General features: G+C 51.9%; 2 protein-coding genes across 7 annotated transcripts in view; both read right to left on the bottom strand.

Annotated features, from left to right (window-relative positions):
* The window catches only part of LOC141763878 (TBC1 domain family member 12-like), a 9,833-nt gene extending 7,157 nt beyond the window's left edge, over nt 1–2,676 (bottom strand). Inside the window, exons 1-4 of one of the 6 annotated variants that reach the window (XM_074628652.1) lie at nt 2,464–2,676; nt 1,381–1,995; nt 767–1,065; nt 524–626 (exon numbers count right to left, since the gene is read on the bottom strand). In XM_074628652.1, the coding sequence (XP_074484753.1) occupies nt 524–626; nt 767–1,065; nt 1,381–1,947 (969 nt within the window). In that variant the 5' untranslated portion in view covers nt 1,948–1,995; nt 2,464–2,676. Of the gene's footprint in view, nt 1–523; nt 627–766; nt 1,996–2,463 lie in introns of all 6 variants that reach the window. The other 5 variants (XM_074628649.1, XM_074628646.1, XM_074628648.1 and 2 more) reach the window with 5 other exon arrangements.
* Nucleotides 2,677–8,106: 5,430 nt separating this feature from the next.
* Nucleotides 8,107–14,640, bottom strand: LOC141763879 (uncharacterized). The gene is made up of 6 exons (XM_074628653.1): nt 13,708–14,640; nt 13,158–13,348; nt 11,566–11,725; nt 11,421–11,479; nt 10,091–10,187; nt 8,107–9,961 (listed from the first exon to the last, which is right to left on the bottom strand). The coding sequence occupies exons 2-6, from the start codon at nt 13,311–13,313 to the stop codon at nt 8,925–8,927; spliced, it is 1,509 nt and encodes a 502-aa protein (XP_074484754.1). The 5' UTR covers nt 13,314–13,348; nt 13,708–14,640; the 3' UTR covers nt 8,107–8,924.
* Nucleotides 14,641–15,000: the final 360 nt, after the last annotated feature.

Raw genomic sequence — 15,000 nt, 5'->3', positions numbered from 1 at the left:
ACGGGACACGCCTCAGTCACCATGACAACACAATGACATCACGGGACACGCCTCAGTCACCATGACAACACAATGACATCACGGGACACGCCTCAGTCACCATGACAACACAATGACATCACGGGACACGCCTCAGTCGCCATGACAACAAGAGAGGAGCACAGGGGACGGCAACAGACAGACGGAGAGACAGAAACCACAACCAGAACTCCTGGTCCAGATCAGAGGGGGACCAGAGACCAGAGGGGGACCAGGGACCAGAGGGGGACCAGGGACCAGAGGGGGACCATAGACATAAATCTGTTTAGTTCTGGACTGGTTTTCAAAATAAAAGCTCAGTTTACAGGACAGCAGCTCGTGAAGGTCAACCCACTACCTTGTTATAGGACAGGTTTTATTTTGAAGGTGAGCTCTATAAACTCCGTCCTGAGAGTTCCTGAACATTTAATGTTGGTCTTTTATTGTGAAAAGATGTGTGATCTCCGTGCTATGAGCTTTTATTGTGACATCAGAGGGCTGGTACCTGCTGGATGAGACGGGCTCGTCTGGACGGACTCTGCTTCGGAGGAACTTTACCAAACAGCTTCCAACCGGGAACGCTCTGACTGACGGACCGCTGCTTCCTGCTACACACACGCACGCACGCATGCACGTACGCACACACACACACACACACACACACACACACACGGACAAACACACATAGGGGAGGGGTTAAAGACGCCGCCGTGTGACCTCATAGCGTGATCGTGGTCGTCTCAGTTACCTGCTGAAGTACTCGGCGATCTCCGGCCTCCTGGACTGCAGCTCGGGGTCTGACCCTCCGGCGTCCTGGACCAGCTGACCCGGAGCGCTCTGCCTGCGACCGCACTGGAACGTGTTCCTGTAGCGAGGAGCGGCGGCGGCGGCAGGGAGCCTCGGCGGCTCTGTGGCGAAGGCGTCATCATCAGAGCTGACCTCGGGGAGGTCAGAGGTCACGTCCTCCTCCTGTGTGTCGGAGTCAGAGTCTGAGGGGGGGGTCACAGGGTCCATGTACCGAGAGGCTCCGCCCCCACAGCGGTTAACCTCCAGGCCCTCAATGCAGGACGCCACGCCGTCTGAACTGGCTCCGCCCCCACAGCGGTTAACCTCCGGGCCCTCGACGCAGGATGCCACGCCGTCTGAGTTGGCTCCGCCCCCACATTGGTTAACCTCCGGGCCCTCGACGCAGGACGCCACGCCGTCTGAACACGCTCCGCCCCCACATTGGTTAACCTCCGGGCCGTCGACGCAGGACGCCACGCCGTCTGAACACGCTCCGCCCCCACAGCGGTTAACCTCCAGGCCCTCGACGCAGGACGCCACGCCGTCTGAACACGCTCCGCCCCCACAGCGGTTAACCTCCGGGCCCTCGGTGCAGGACGCCACGCCGTCTGATCTGGCTCCGCCCCCACAGCGGTTAACCTCCAGGCCCTCGGTGCAGGACGCCATGCCGTCTGAACACGCTCCGCCCCCACATTGGTTAACCTCCGGGCCCTCGGTGCAGGACGCCACGCCGTCTGATCTGGCTCCGCCCCCACAGCGGTTAACCTCCAGGCCCTCGGTGCAGGACGCCACGCCGTCTGAACACGCTCCGCCCCCACATTGGTTAACCTCCGGGCCCTCGGTGCAGGACGCCACGCCATCTGAACTCGCTGACGAACTCTTCACTTCCACTTGTCGACTCATCCTGTCATCTCTCAGACTAAGCCCCGCCCCCAGATCGTCAGAGCAGCGTCTGATTGGTCCGCTCAGCGTACATATGACGAGATCCACACACTGCAACGGAGCAACGGACGCCACGTCCTCGCCGTCTCCTGAACACGTGACCCGCTGACCCGGGGCGATGACATCATCAGAGGAGAGGTGACGATGACTTGGCGAGGACTGGTTCACCGGTGAAGAGGACGCGTCATCGCTTCCTTCCATTTCACTCCAACCGCCACCAGAATACCAGCAAGAGCACTTCCTGTCTAACTACAAAATAAAAGTAGTTCAGAACAGTTCTCGTCTTGACTTTCATTTTTAATTCAAAATTAATAATTTACTTAAAATTATTTTTAATAAAGTCAAAAATTAAACAATAAAAACATGTTTTCCATCATGTGACGATGAAACACTGAGTGGCGTTTATAATATAATATATATAATATATTATATATATAATATAACATTATATATTATATATTATATATTATATTATATAATATATAATATATATAATATATTATATATTATATATATAATATATTATATATATATAATATAACATTATATATTATATATTATATATTATTATATATAATATTATATTATATAATTTATAATAAACATAAAACTACATGAAGAGACGTTTAATAAAAGATGACCTCATCAGCTTAGCTCAGCTGATATTTTATTGTGAAGGTCTTCCTGCTGGTTTCCGGTCTGGTTACAGTTACCTACCTGTCTGGATCAGCTCCAGGCTCTAGAGGGTTATCAGGATGAATCTCAGCCGGCTGCAGCGCCTCCTCTCCGGCGGACAGAGAGCGGAGAGCTCCGGAGCTTCAGGCCGGCAGAGAGACGCTCCTCGCGGCCGCTGCAGCTCTCATCCTCCCGCTGACAGGTGAGCTCCGTGGAGGTGAGGCGCCATGTTGAGATCTGGTGACGTAGTGACGGCTACGTCAGCCTGACGTCAACCAGCCTGACGTCACCCTGACGTCACGCTGACGTCAGATGGGTTAATGAAGTTATTTATTATATATGTTATATTTAATATAGATAAATAGTTAGTTTCTCTATATTAAATTATTGTGAAACAATAATAAATAGATTGTGATAAATAAACTAATATTAGTATTAATTTATTCACATTAATATTCTCTGAGCAGGTAAATCACTGCACGGTTTGGATTTATGAATGTTTTTTCAATAAAGATGAATAAAGTTTTTTCTGTAATTTATTAATCTGAAAATGTGACTGAAAGAGAAATAAAGTTAATATTTCTGTTTTAATAAAGTTCATATTTCTGTTTTAATAAAGTTCATATTTCTGTTTTAATAAAGTTCATATTTCAGTTTTAATAAAGTTCATAGATCTGTTTTAATAAAGTTCATAGATCTGTTTTAATAAAGTTCATATTTCTGTTTTAATAAAGTTCATATTTCTGTTTTAATAAAGTTCATATTTCTGTTTTAATAAAGTTCATATTTCTGTTTTAATAAAGTTCATATTTCTGTTTTAATAAAGTTCATATTTCTGTTTTAATAAAGTTCATATTTCTGTTTTAATAAAGTTCATAGATCTGTTTTAATAAAGTTCATATTTCTGTTTTAATAAAGTTCATAGATCTGTTTTAATAAAGTTCATAGATCTGTTTTAATAAAGTTCATAGATCTGTTTTAATAAAGTTCATAGATCTGCTGTTCTGTAATATAGAGTATAGAACTATATTTCCCTGGATGTGCTAGAGAACAGCAGCACACAGACAGACAGGCAACTGGAAACGAGGCAATACGCGTACTGCAAGCACAGCGAGCAGCGCGTCGACGGCAGCGCGTCGACAGCAGCGCGTCTCTTACTGCGCGTCTCTTACTGACGTCTCTTACAGCGCGTCTCTTACTGCGCGTCTCTTACAGCGCGTCTCTTACTGCGCGTCTCTTACAGCGCGTCTCTTACAGCGCGTCTCTTACTGCGCGTCTCTTACAGCGCGTCTCTTACAGCGCGTCTCTTACTGCGCGTCTCTTACAGCGCGTCTCTTACAGCGCGTCTCTTACTGCGCGTCTCTTACAGCGCGTCTCTTACTGCGCGTCTCTTACGGACGTCTCTTACTGCGCGTCTCTTACTGACGTCTCTTACAGCGCGTCTCTTACTGACGTCTCTTACAGCGCGTCTTTTACGGACGTCTCTTACTGCGCGTCTCTTACTGACGTCTCTTACAGCGCGTCTCTTACTGCGCGTCTCTTACAGCGCGTCTTTTACGGACGTCTCTTACTGCGCGTCTCTTACTGACGTCTCTTACAGCGCGTCTCTTACTGCGCGTCTCTTACAGCGCGTCTCTTACTGCGCGTCTCTTACAGCGCGTCTCTTACAGCGCGTCTCTTACGGACGTCTCTTACTGCGCGTCTCTTACTGACGTCTCTTACTGCGCGTCTTACTGCGCGTCTCTTACTGACGTCTCTTACAGCGCGTCTCTTACTGACGTCTCTTACAGCGCGTCTTTTACGGACGTCTCTTACTGCGCGTCTCTTACTGACGTCTCTTACAGCGCGTCTCTTACAGCGCGTCTCTTACTGCGCGTCTTACAGCGCGTCTCTTACTGCGCGTCTTACTGCGCGTCTCTTACTGACGTCTCTTACAGCGCGTCTCTTACTGACGTCTCTTACAGCGCGTCTCTTACGGACGTCTCTTACTGCGCGTCTCTTACTGACGTCTCTTACAGCGCGTCTCTTACTGACGTCTCTTACAGCGCGTCTTTTACGGACGTCTCTTACTGCGCGTCTCTTACGGACGTCTCTTACAGCGCGTCTCTTACGGACGTCTCTTACTGCGCGTCTTACTGCGCGTCTCTTACTGACGTCTCTTACAGCGCGTCTCTTACTGACGTCTCTTACAGCGCGTCTTTTACGGACGTCTCTTACTGCGCGTCTCTTACTGACGTCTCTTACAGCGCGTCTCTTACTGACGTCTCTTACAGCGCGTCTCTTACGGACGTCTCTTACTGCGCGTCTCTTACTGACGTCTCTTACTGACGTCTCTTACAGCGCGTCTCTTACTGACGTCTCTTACAGCGCGTCTCTTACGGACGTCTCTTACTGCGCGTCTCTTACTGACGTCTCTTACTGACGTCTCTTACAGCGCGTCTCTTACGGACGTCTCTTACAGTGCGTCTCTTACGGACGTCTCTTACTGCGCGTCTCTTACTGACGTCTCTTACTGACGTCTCTTACAGCGCGTCTCTTACGGACGTCTCTTACTGCGCGTCTCTTACGGACGTCTCTTACTGCGCGTCTCTTACTGACGTCTCTTACTGACGTCTCTTACAGCGCGTCTCTTACGGACGTCTCTTACTGACGTCTCTTACTGACGTCTCTTACAGCGCGTCTCTTACGGACGTCTCTTACTGCGCGTCTCTTACTGACGTCTCTTACAGCGCGTCTCTTACAGCGCGTCTCTTACTGCGCGTCTTACTGCGCGTCTTACTGACGTCTCTTACAGCGCGTCTCTTACTGACGTCTCTTACAGCGCGTCTCTTACGGACGTCTCTTACTGACGTCTCTTACTGACGTCTCTTACAGCGCGTCTCTTACGGACGTCTCTTACTGCGCGTCTCTTACTGACGTCTCTTACAGCGCGTCTCTTACTGACGTCTCTTACTGACGTCTCTTACAGCGCGTCTCTTACGGACGTCTCTTACTGACGTCTCTTACTGACGTCTCTTACAGCGCGTCTCTTACGGACGTCTCTTACTGCGCGTCTCTTACTGACGTCTCTTACAGCGCGTCTCTTACGGACGTCTCTTACTGCGCGTCTCTTACTGACGTCTCTTACAGCGCGTCTCTTACTGCGCGTCTCTTACTGACGTCTCTTACAGCGCGTCTCTTACTGCGCGTCTCTTACAGCGCGTCTCTTACTGCGCGTCTCTTACAGCGCGTCTCTTACAGCGCGTCTCTTACTGCGCGTCTCTTACAGCGCGTCTCTTACTGCGCGTCTCTTACGGACGTCTCTTACTGCGCGTCTCTTACTGACGTCTCTTACTGCGCGTCTTACTGCGCGTCTCTTACTGACGTCTCTTACAGCGCGTCTCTTACTGACGTCTCTTACAGCGCGTCTTTTACGGACGTCTCTTACTGCGCGTCTCTTACTGACGTCTCTTACAGCGCGTCTCTTACTGCGCGTCTCTTACAGCGCGTCTCTTACTGCGCGTCTCTTACAGCGCGTCTCTTACAGCGCGTCTCTTACTGCGCGTCTCTTACAGCGCGTCTCTTACAGCGCGTCTCTTACTGCGCGTCTCTTACAGCGCGTCTCTTACTGCGCGTCTCTTACGGACGTCTCTTACTGCGCGTCTCTTACTGACGTCTCTTACTGCGCGTCTTACTGCGCGTCTCTTACTGACGTCTCTTACAGCGCGTCTCTTACTGACGTCTCTTACAGCGCGTCTTTTACGGACGTCTCTTACTGCGCGTCTCTTACTGACGTCTCTTACAGCGCGTCTCTTACAGCGCGTCTCTTACTGCGCGTCTTACAGCGCGTCTCTTACTGCGCGTCTTACTGCGCGTCTCTTACTGACGTCTCTTACAGCGCGTCTCTTACTGACGTCTCTTACAGCGCGTCTCTTACGGACGTCTCTTACTGCGCGTCTCTTACTGACGTCTCTTACAGCGCGTCTCTTACTGACGTCTCTTACAGCGCGTCTTTTACGGACGTCTCTTACTGCGCGTCTCTTACGGACGTCTCTTACAGCGCGTCTCTTACGGACGTCTCTTACTGCGCGTCTTACTGCGCGTCTCTTACTGACGTCTCTTACAGCGCGTCTCTTACTGACGTCTCTTACAGCGCGTCTCTTACGGACGTCTCTTACTGCGCGTCTCTTACTGACGTCTCTTACTGACGTCTCTTACTGACGTCTCTTACTGCGCGTTTCTTACTGCGCGTCTCTTACTGCGCGTCTCTTACTGACGTCTCTTACTGACGTCTCTTACTGCGCGTCTTACTGCGCGTCTCTTACTGACGTCTCTTACTGACGTCTCTTACTGCGCGTCTCTTACTGCGCGTCTCTTACTGACGTCTCTTACTGCGCGTCTCTTACTGACGTCTCTTACTGCGCGTCTCTTACTGACGTCTCTTACTGCGCGTCTCTTACTGACGTCTCTTACTGACGTCTCTTACTGACGTCTCTTACTGCGCGTCTCTTACTGCGCGTCTCTTACTGACGTCTCTTACTGACGTCTCTTACTGCGCGTCTCTTACTGCGCGTCTCTTACTGACGTCTCTTACTGACGTCTCTTACTGACGTCTCTTACAGCGCGTCTTTTACGGACGTCTCTTACTGCGCGTCTCTTACTGACGTCTCTTACAGCGCGTCTCTTACTGACGTCTCTTACAGCGCGTCTCTTACGGACGTCTCTTACTGCGCGTCTCTTACTGACGTCTCTTACTGACGTCTCTTACTGACGTCTCTTACTGCGCGTTTCTTACTGCGCGTCTCTTACTGCGCGTCTCTTACTGACGTCTCTTACTGACGTCTCTTACTGCGCGTCTTACTGCGCGTCTCTTACTGACGTCTCTTACTGACGTCTCTTACTGCGCGTCTCTTACTGCGCGTCTCTTACTGACGTCTCTTACTGCGCGTCTCTTACTGACGTCTCTTACTGCGCGTCTCTTACTGACGTCTCTTACTGCGCGTCTCTTACTGACGTCTCTTACTGACGTCTCTTACTGACGTCTCTTACTGCGCGTCTCTTACTGACGTCTCTTACTGACGTCTCTTACTGCGCGTCTCTTACTGCGCGTCTCTTACTGACGTCTCATACTGCGCGTCTCTTACTGACGTCTCTTACTGCGCGTCTCTTACTGACGTCTCTTACTGCGCGTCTCTTACTGACGTCTCTTACTGCGCGTCTCTTACTGACGTCTCTTGCAGCGCGTCTCTTACTGACGTCTCTTACTGCGCGTCTCTTACTGACGTCTCTTACAGCGCGTCTCTTACTGACGTCTCTTACTGCGCGTCTCTTACTGACGTCTCTTACAGCGCGTCTCTTACTGACGTCTCTTACTGCGCGTCTCTTACTGACGTCTCTTACTGACGTCTCTTACAGCGCGTCTCTTACTGACGTCTCTTACTGCGCGTCTCTTACTGACGTCTCTTACTGCGCGTCTCTTACTGACGTCTCTTACTGACGTCTCTTACTGCGCGTCTCTTACTGACGTCTCTTACTGCGCGTCTCTTACTGACGTCTCTTACTGCGCGTCTCTTACTGACGTCTCTTACAGCGCGTCTCTTACTGACGTCTCTTACTGCGCGTCTCTTACTGACGTCTCTTACAGCGCGTGCTGCTTCGTGGTAAATAAAGCAGATAAAGGACCAAACTAAAAGACGCCAGTCAACATTATTGATTTATTGATTTATTGATTTGATTTGATTTTCCAAACAAATGAAAAATAGAATGTATAAATGTATAAAAAGCAGCAGTGTGCACGGTACGTGCACGTTTCCCGTCTCAGCAACATGAGCAGCATAAATTACAGTCCTTGTTCAACCAATCAGAATGCAGTATTTCAGTGGGCGGGGCTTATATCAGGTGACGTCATTTGTTCGTATCCAGTGGTTGAAACATGAGAACACACCAGGAGGCTCATGGGTAATGTAGTATTTAAACTGGAGACCAAAGAGACGAAACAACGGCCGCTGCCGCCATTTTGGACTGAAAACTGATTATATTAATAATATTTTAATATTTTAATGTTCAACAGTTTCAGTAGAGACATTCAATCTGACAATAGAGGAGAGATAATGGCGTTCTACTGGAGTCCGTCTCTCTGTAGGACGACGTCTTACTTTAGTCCGTCTCTCTGTAGGACGACGTCTTACTGGAGTCTTTCAGTCCAACATGGCGGCAGCGTAGCTCTGCTCTGACTTCACCTTCTGATCAACAGATGTTCTGTAGTGTTACTCTGAGTCCAGGTAACTAGCCCCGCCCACTTCCACACGTAGGAGCTCTGATTGGTTGAACTGGCCCACTTCCTGTATCACGCCCACCCCCCCCCCCGGTCAACCATTCAAAACAATAAGATCAAATCTTTATTCATTCATTCATAACATTCAGGTTGTTCTGTGTTCTCTCTGTTCCAAACTCCACTAAAGAACCGCTTCCGTAGTGTCGGCGGTTCCGTCGTGTCGGCGGTTCCGTCGTGTCGGAGGTTGCGTTCACGCGTAGCAGCACTTGTGCATCTTGAGGTTGCGCTGGTCCGAGTATCTCTTGCCACACCGGTCACAGATGAACTGCTTGCCGCCGCCGTGGACGTGTCTCTTGTGCGTCCTCAGGTGGCTGCCCTGGCTGAACGTCTTGCCGCAGACGTCGCAGCCGTACGGCTTCTCGCCGGTGTGGACGCGCTCGTGCAGCTTCAGGCTGTTGGCGTTGTTGAAGGTCTTGTCGCAGTAGCTGCAGGCGAACGGGCGCTCCGTGGAGTGCGTGCGGCCGTGCGAGATCAGGCTGCTCTGCTGACTGAACGTCTTGCCGCACTCCTGACAGCTGAACGGGCGCTCGCCGGTGTGCGTCCTCCGATGGATCTTCAGGTTCACCGACTGGCGGAAGGTTTTCCCGCAGAGGTCGCAGCCGTAGGGACGCACGCCGCTGTGGATCCTCAGGTGGTTCTTGAGGTTGACGGCGTGGCGGAAGGTTTTGGTGCACTGCTCACATTTGAATGGTTTCTGGTCGGTGTGGATCAGCTGGTGCGTTTTCAGCGTGACGGTTCGGGTGAAGCCTTTACCGCAGACTTTGCACACGAACAGCTTCTCGCCGCTGTGCGTGTAGCCGTGGCGGTGCAGGTTCTGCAGCAGGTTGAAGCGGCGGCCGCAGACCTCGCAGCAGTACGGTTTCTCTCCCGTGTGGATGATGGCGTGCGTCTTCAGCTGCGTCTGCTTCGAGAAATGCTTGCCGCACTCGGGACACGCGTACGGCCGCTCGCCGGTGTGCGTCCTCATGTGGCTCTGCAGACTCTGGCGCTGGCGGAAGGCGCCGCCGCAGATGCTGCACCTGAACGGCCTCTCGCCGGTGTGGATGCGCTGATGAGACTTCAGGTTGCTCTTAGACGTGAAGGATTTACCGCACGCTGTGCACGTGAAGTATTTAAACGTGACGCTCTCCAGGACGAACCCCGGCCTGCTGGACACCTTCTGCTGGAGGTCAGAGGTCACCGGATGGAGGTCAGAGGTCACCGGCTGGGCCGCTTCAACCTCAGCTCCTGGAGGGAGAAACACAAACTGTTTAAATTACAGGTGTTGATCAGATATTGATCAGCTATGATCAGGTATTGATCAGGTATTGATGAGGTATTAATCTGGGGTTGATCAGGTGTTGATCAGGTACTCACTCTCAGCGATGGCTCCCAGGTCGATGTTGCCGTGTTCGTCTTTAATGGTGACCGCCAGGATGAACGGGTTGTCGGTTCCCTCCTCCTCTTGTTTGGTCTGCAGTCAAACAAAGTATGTGAGGTCAGCGAACGCCTCACGGTGAGGTCACAACGTGCAGACGTCACGATGAGGTCACAATGTGCAGACGTCACGGTGAGGTCACAACGTGCAGACGTCACGATGAGGTCACAATGTGCAGACGTCACGGTGAGGTCACAACGTGCAGACGTCACGGTGAGGTCACAACGTGCAGACGTCACGGTGAGGTCACAACGTGCAGACGTCACGGTGAGGTCACAACGTGCAGACGTCACGGTGAGGTCACAACGTGCAGACGTCACGGTGAGGTCACAACGTGCAGACGTCACGGTGAGGTCACAACGTGCAGACGTCACGGTGAGGTCACAAGGTGAAGACGCCACGGTGAGATCACAACGTGCAGACGTCACGGTGAGATCACAACGTGCAGACGCCACGGTGAGATCACAACGTGCAGACGCCACGGTGAGATCACAACGTGCAGACGCCACGGTGAGATCACAACGTGCAGACGCCACGGTGAGATCACAACGTGCAGACGTCACGGTGAGATCACAACGTGCAGACGCCACGGTGAGATCACAACGTGCAGACGTCACGGTGAGATCACAACGTGCAGACGCCACGGTGAGATCACAACGTGCAGACGTCACGGTGAGATCACAACGTGCAGACGCCACGGTGAGATCACAACGTGCAGACGTCACGTGAGGTCACAACGTGCAGACGTCACGGTGAGATCACAACGTGCAGACGTCACGGTGAGGTCACAACGTGCAGACGTCACGTGAGGTCACAACGTGCAGACGTCACGGTGAGATCACAACGTGCAGACGCCACGGTGAGATCACAACGTGCAGACGTCACGGTGAGATCACAACGTGCAGACGCCACGGTGAGATCACAACGTGCAGACGTCACGGTGAGATCACAACGTGCAGACGCCACGGTGAGATCACAACGTGCAGACGCCACGGTGAGATCACAACGTGCAGACGCCACGGTGAGATCACAACGTGCAGACGCCACGGTGAGATCACAACGTGCAGACGTCACGGTGAGATCACAACGTGCAGACGTCACGGTGAAATCACAACCTGCAGACGCCACGGTGAGATCACAACGTGCAGACGTCACGGTGAGATCACAACGTGCAGACGTCACGGTGAGGTCACAACGTGCAGACGTCACGGTGAGGTCACAACGTGCAGACGTCACGGTGAGGTCACAACGTGACCAGGTGAGTCGTACCTGGACTGATCTGTTCTCCATGCAGCTCTCCAGTCGGACTCCGTACGAGTGTTCCTCCTCTGTGACGGAGGAAAATCACACGTTAGTATGACATCATCACGTGGTGGTTTCCTGATTGGCGGGGGGGCGGTGCCGACGTACGTACCGACGCGTGCGTTGTTGAGGACGTTGAGGATGCTGGTCTGCGGCATCCTGGCGCTCCTCGCCGACTCCGGCTCCGCTAGCAGTCCGGCTTCATCCACGATGTTCAGGATCTTCCCCAGAGCCTCGTTCCCGAGAGTCTCCATGACGGAGGCAAACCGCACCTGGCACGGGTCAGAGGTCAGAGGTCAAACGGACACCAACATCAGACACGCTTCTCACGACACCGCCGAGCGCCACATTTCTAGTTTTTACTGTTTAAAATGGGTCAAATGTAGAGCGGCGTGCAGCGCACTGATTGGCTGAGCCCCTCCTGACCCGTCTGTCATTAGCCCCGCCTCTCCGTGCACACTCATGGTCAGGACGCGTCGGACGAAGGATCGCCGTCGACGTTTCCTCCAAACCTGATGCCTTCAAGTGAACTCAGATAATCTACGTTCTTCATAAAACCAACGGATCACATTTTAGTTCACGTTTTAGTGTGAACACATCAGACGGGTCAACAGAACATCTGGCTGTGTGAGAACCGTCCGAGTGGAGAACGGTTCTAACCGTCCGAGTGGAGAACGGTTCTAACCGTCCAGGTTGAAGCTTCAGAACATTCTGGTGGAAGTCGTAAAGTCGGAGCTCAAACGGCTGATTTGTTCTGAATTAAAGTTTAAAGGTCCCGTATTGTAAAAAGTGAGATTTTCATGTCTGTTATATTATAAAGCAGGTTTAAAGTGGTGGGCAAACATCCAACGTCTGGAGCGCCTGGCGTGGCGGCTGCGTGGCGGTTGCGTGATGCACGCGTCTGGTGTTCACACTAGCTGCGTGTCGGCTGCGTGTCAGCTGTGTTTCTGCTGCTGCTGACAGCCCTTTCTTTCTGTGTAGTTTGTCTTTTAATGGCCATTTAACTTCATGATAAATATAATTGATATTTATGTTAGACAGAGAAAGGTTCAGCCGTTGTGGTAATTAGTAAATAATAGTAATAATCCACCATTAAAACTGCGTACTGTATTCATTCATGGAGCTCTCCAAGTCACTGCATGTTCTACAGCACTGTCCGGCACATATTTCAGAATAAAAGCCTTGTGTTAACAAATGAAGGAATTCTGTCCACAGAAAAAACGTTTGAGGGCTTTTATTTTGAAATGAAAGCAGGAAGTGTTGATTTAAAAATAAGTCTTTACTTTTTGTCATCTCCGTAACAGATTCTACAGACAGACCTGTAGACTGTCTGCTGCTGAGAGACTCAGCTGAGACGCGTCTCTAACCCTCCTCTCTAACCTCTAACCCTCCCCTGGTCCCCCCTGGTCCCTCCCTCCTGGTCCCCCCTGGTCCCCCTGGTCCCTCCTGGTCCCTCCCTCCTGGTCCCCCCTGGTCCCCGCTGGTCCCCCTGGTCCCTCCTGGTACCCGCTGGTACCCGCTGGTCCCCCTGGTCCCCCCTGGTCCCCCTGGTCCCCGCTGGTCCCCCTGGTCCCCGCTGGTTCCCCCTGGTCCCCCCTGGTCCCCCCTGGTCCCCCCTGGTCCCCGCTGGTCCCCGCTGGTCCCCGCTGGTCCCCGCTGGTCCCCGCTGGTCCCCCCTGGTCCCTCCTGGTCCCCCCTGCTCACCATCCTGTCCCGGTCCTCGTCCTGCAGTCTGTCCGGAGGAGGAGTCTCCTCTCCGGTCTGGATCAGCTTGTGGAGCTCCGCCACCGCAGCGTGGACCAGAACCTCCATGACCACGGCCAGCCTGGTGGAGATCATCAGCTCCGAGGAGCAGCTCATCCTCCTGCTGGATCAACCTGAACCACCGAGACCAGCTGATACCAGGCTGCCGAACCGGCCGCTGCTGCTGCCGAACCGGCCGCTGCTGCTACCGAACCGGCCGCTGCTGCTACCGAACCGGCCGCTGCTGCTACCGAACCGGCCGATGCTGCTACCGAACCGGCCGCTGCTGCTACCAAACCGGCCGCTGCTGCCGAACCGGCCGCTGCTGCTACCAAACCGGCCGCTGCTGCCGAACCGGCCGCTGCTGCTACCAAACCGGCCGCTGCTGCCGAACCGGCCGCTGCTGCTACCAAACCGGCCGCTGCTGCCGAACCGGCCGCTGCTGCTACCAAACCGGCCGCTGCTGCCGAACCGGCCGCTGCTGCTACCAAACCGGCCGCTGCTGCCGAACCGGCCGCTGCTGCTACCCGGCCAGCAGCATCAGCTGTTACAACATTAAAGTGACAACAGAGAGTCCGACATCAGTTAAACTCTATACCTCTATAACCTCTACCTCTCCCCACCTGTCTCTTCCTCTCCTCCTCCTCCTCTCTAACTCTTCTCCTCCTCCTCTCTAACTCCTCTCCTCCTCTCTAACTCTTTTCCTCCTCTCTAACTCTTCTCCTCCTCCTCTCTGACTCTTCTCCTCCTCTCTAACTCTTCTCCTCCTCCTCTCTGACTCCTCTCCTCCTCTCTAACTCTTCTCCTCCTCCTCTCCTCCTCTCTAACTCCTCCCTGACTCCTCCTCTCCTCCTCTCTGACTCCTCTCCTCCTCTCTAACTCTCCTCCTCCTCTCTAACTCTTCTCCTCCTCCTCTCTGACTCCTCTCCTCCTCTCTAACTCTTCTTCTCCTCCTCTCTGACTCCTCTCCTCCTCTCTAACTCCTCCCTGACTCCTCCTCTCCTCCTCTCTGACTCCTCTCCTCCTCTCTAACTCTCTCTCTAACTCTTCTCCTCCTCCTCTCTGACTCCTCTCCTCCTCTCTAACTCCTCTCCTCCTCTCCTCCTCTGACTCCTCTCCTCCTCTCTGACTCCTCTCCTCCTCTCTAACTCCTCTCCTCCTCTCCTCCTCTCTGACTCCTCTCCTCCTCTCTAACTCTTCTCCTCCTCCTCTCTAACTCTTCTCCTCCTCCTCTCTAACTCTTCTCCTCCTCCTCTCTAACTCTTCTTCTCCTCCTCTCTGACTCCTCTCCTCCTCTCTGACTCCTCTCCTCCTCTCTAACTCCTCTCCTCCTCTCTAACTCTCCTCCTCCTCTCTAACTCTTCTTCTCCTCTTCTCTAACTCTTCTCCTCCTCCTCTCTAACTCTTCTTCTCCTCCTCTCTAACTCTTCTCCTCCTCCTCTCTAACTCTTCTTCGGGACTTTTAGCCGTCATCAGTTCACTGACTAAACCGGAAGCTACAGGAAGTGGTTCTGGTTCCTCTTCCGGGTCAGTCTTCTTCTTCTCTGGTGTTTAGTGGACCCCCCCCCCTAGTGGCCCGGATGTAGAGCAGCACAATAAACTATATAAATATACTATAATACTATAATATATAATACTATAATATATAATACTATAATACTATAATACTATAATATATAATACTATAATACTATAATATATAATACTATAATATATAATACTATAATATATAATACTATAATATATAATACTATAATACTATAATATATAATACTATAATATATAATACTATAATATATAATAC

The sequence above is a fragment of the Sebastes fasciatus genome, unplaced genomic scaffold (assembly GCF_043250625.1).
Source record: "Sebastes fasciatus isolate fSebFas1 unplaced genomic scaffold, fSebFas1.pri Scaffold_83, whole genome shotgun sequence".
Taxonomy (NCBI): domain Eukaryota; kingdom Metazoa; phylum Chordata; class Actinopteri; order Perciformes; family Sebastidae; genus Sebastes; species Sebastes fasciatus.
The sequence above is the reverse complement of the archived record's forward strand: the minus strand, read 5'-3'. Positions and strand labels throughout refer to the sequence as shown.

Bases quoted from the DNA above. Each gene is read 5' to 3' on its own strand.
- LOC141763879 (XM_074628653.1), bottom strand. From the start codon at position 13,313: ATGAGCTGCTCCTCGGAGCTGATGATCTCCACCAGGCTGGCCGTGGTC. The intron at 10,188-11,420 runs GTACGACTCACC...GTTTGACTGCAG, and splicing joins TGGAGAACAGATCAGTCCAG to ACCAAACAAGAGGAGGAGGG. The intron at 9,962-10,090 runs GTGAGTACCTGA...TTCTCCCTCCAG, and splicing joins CCTGGGAGCCATCGCTGAGA to GAGCTGAGGTTGAAGCGGCC.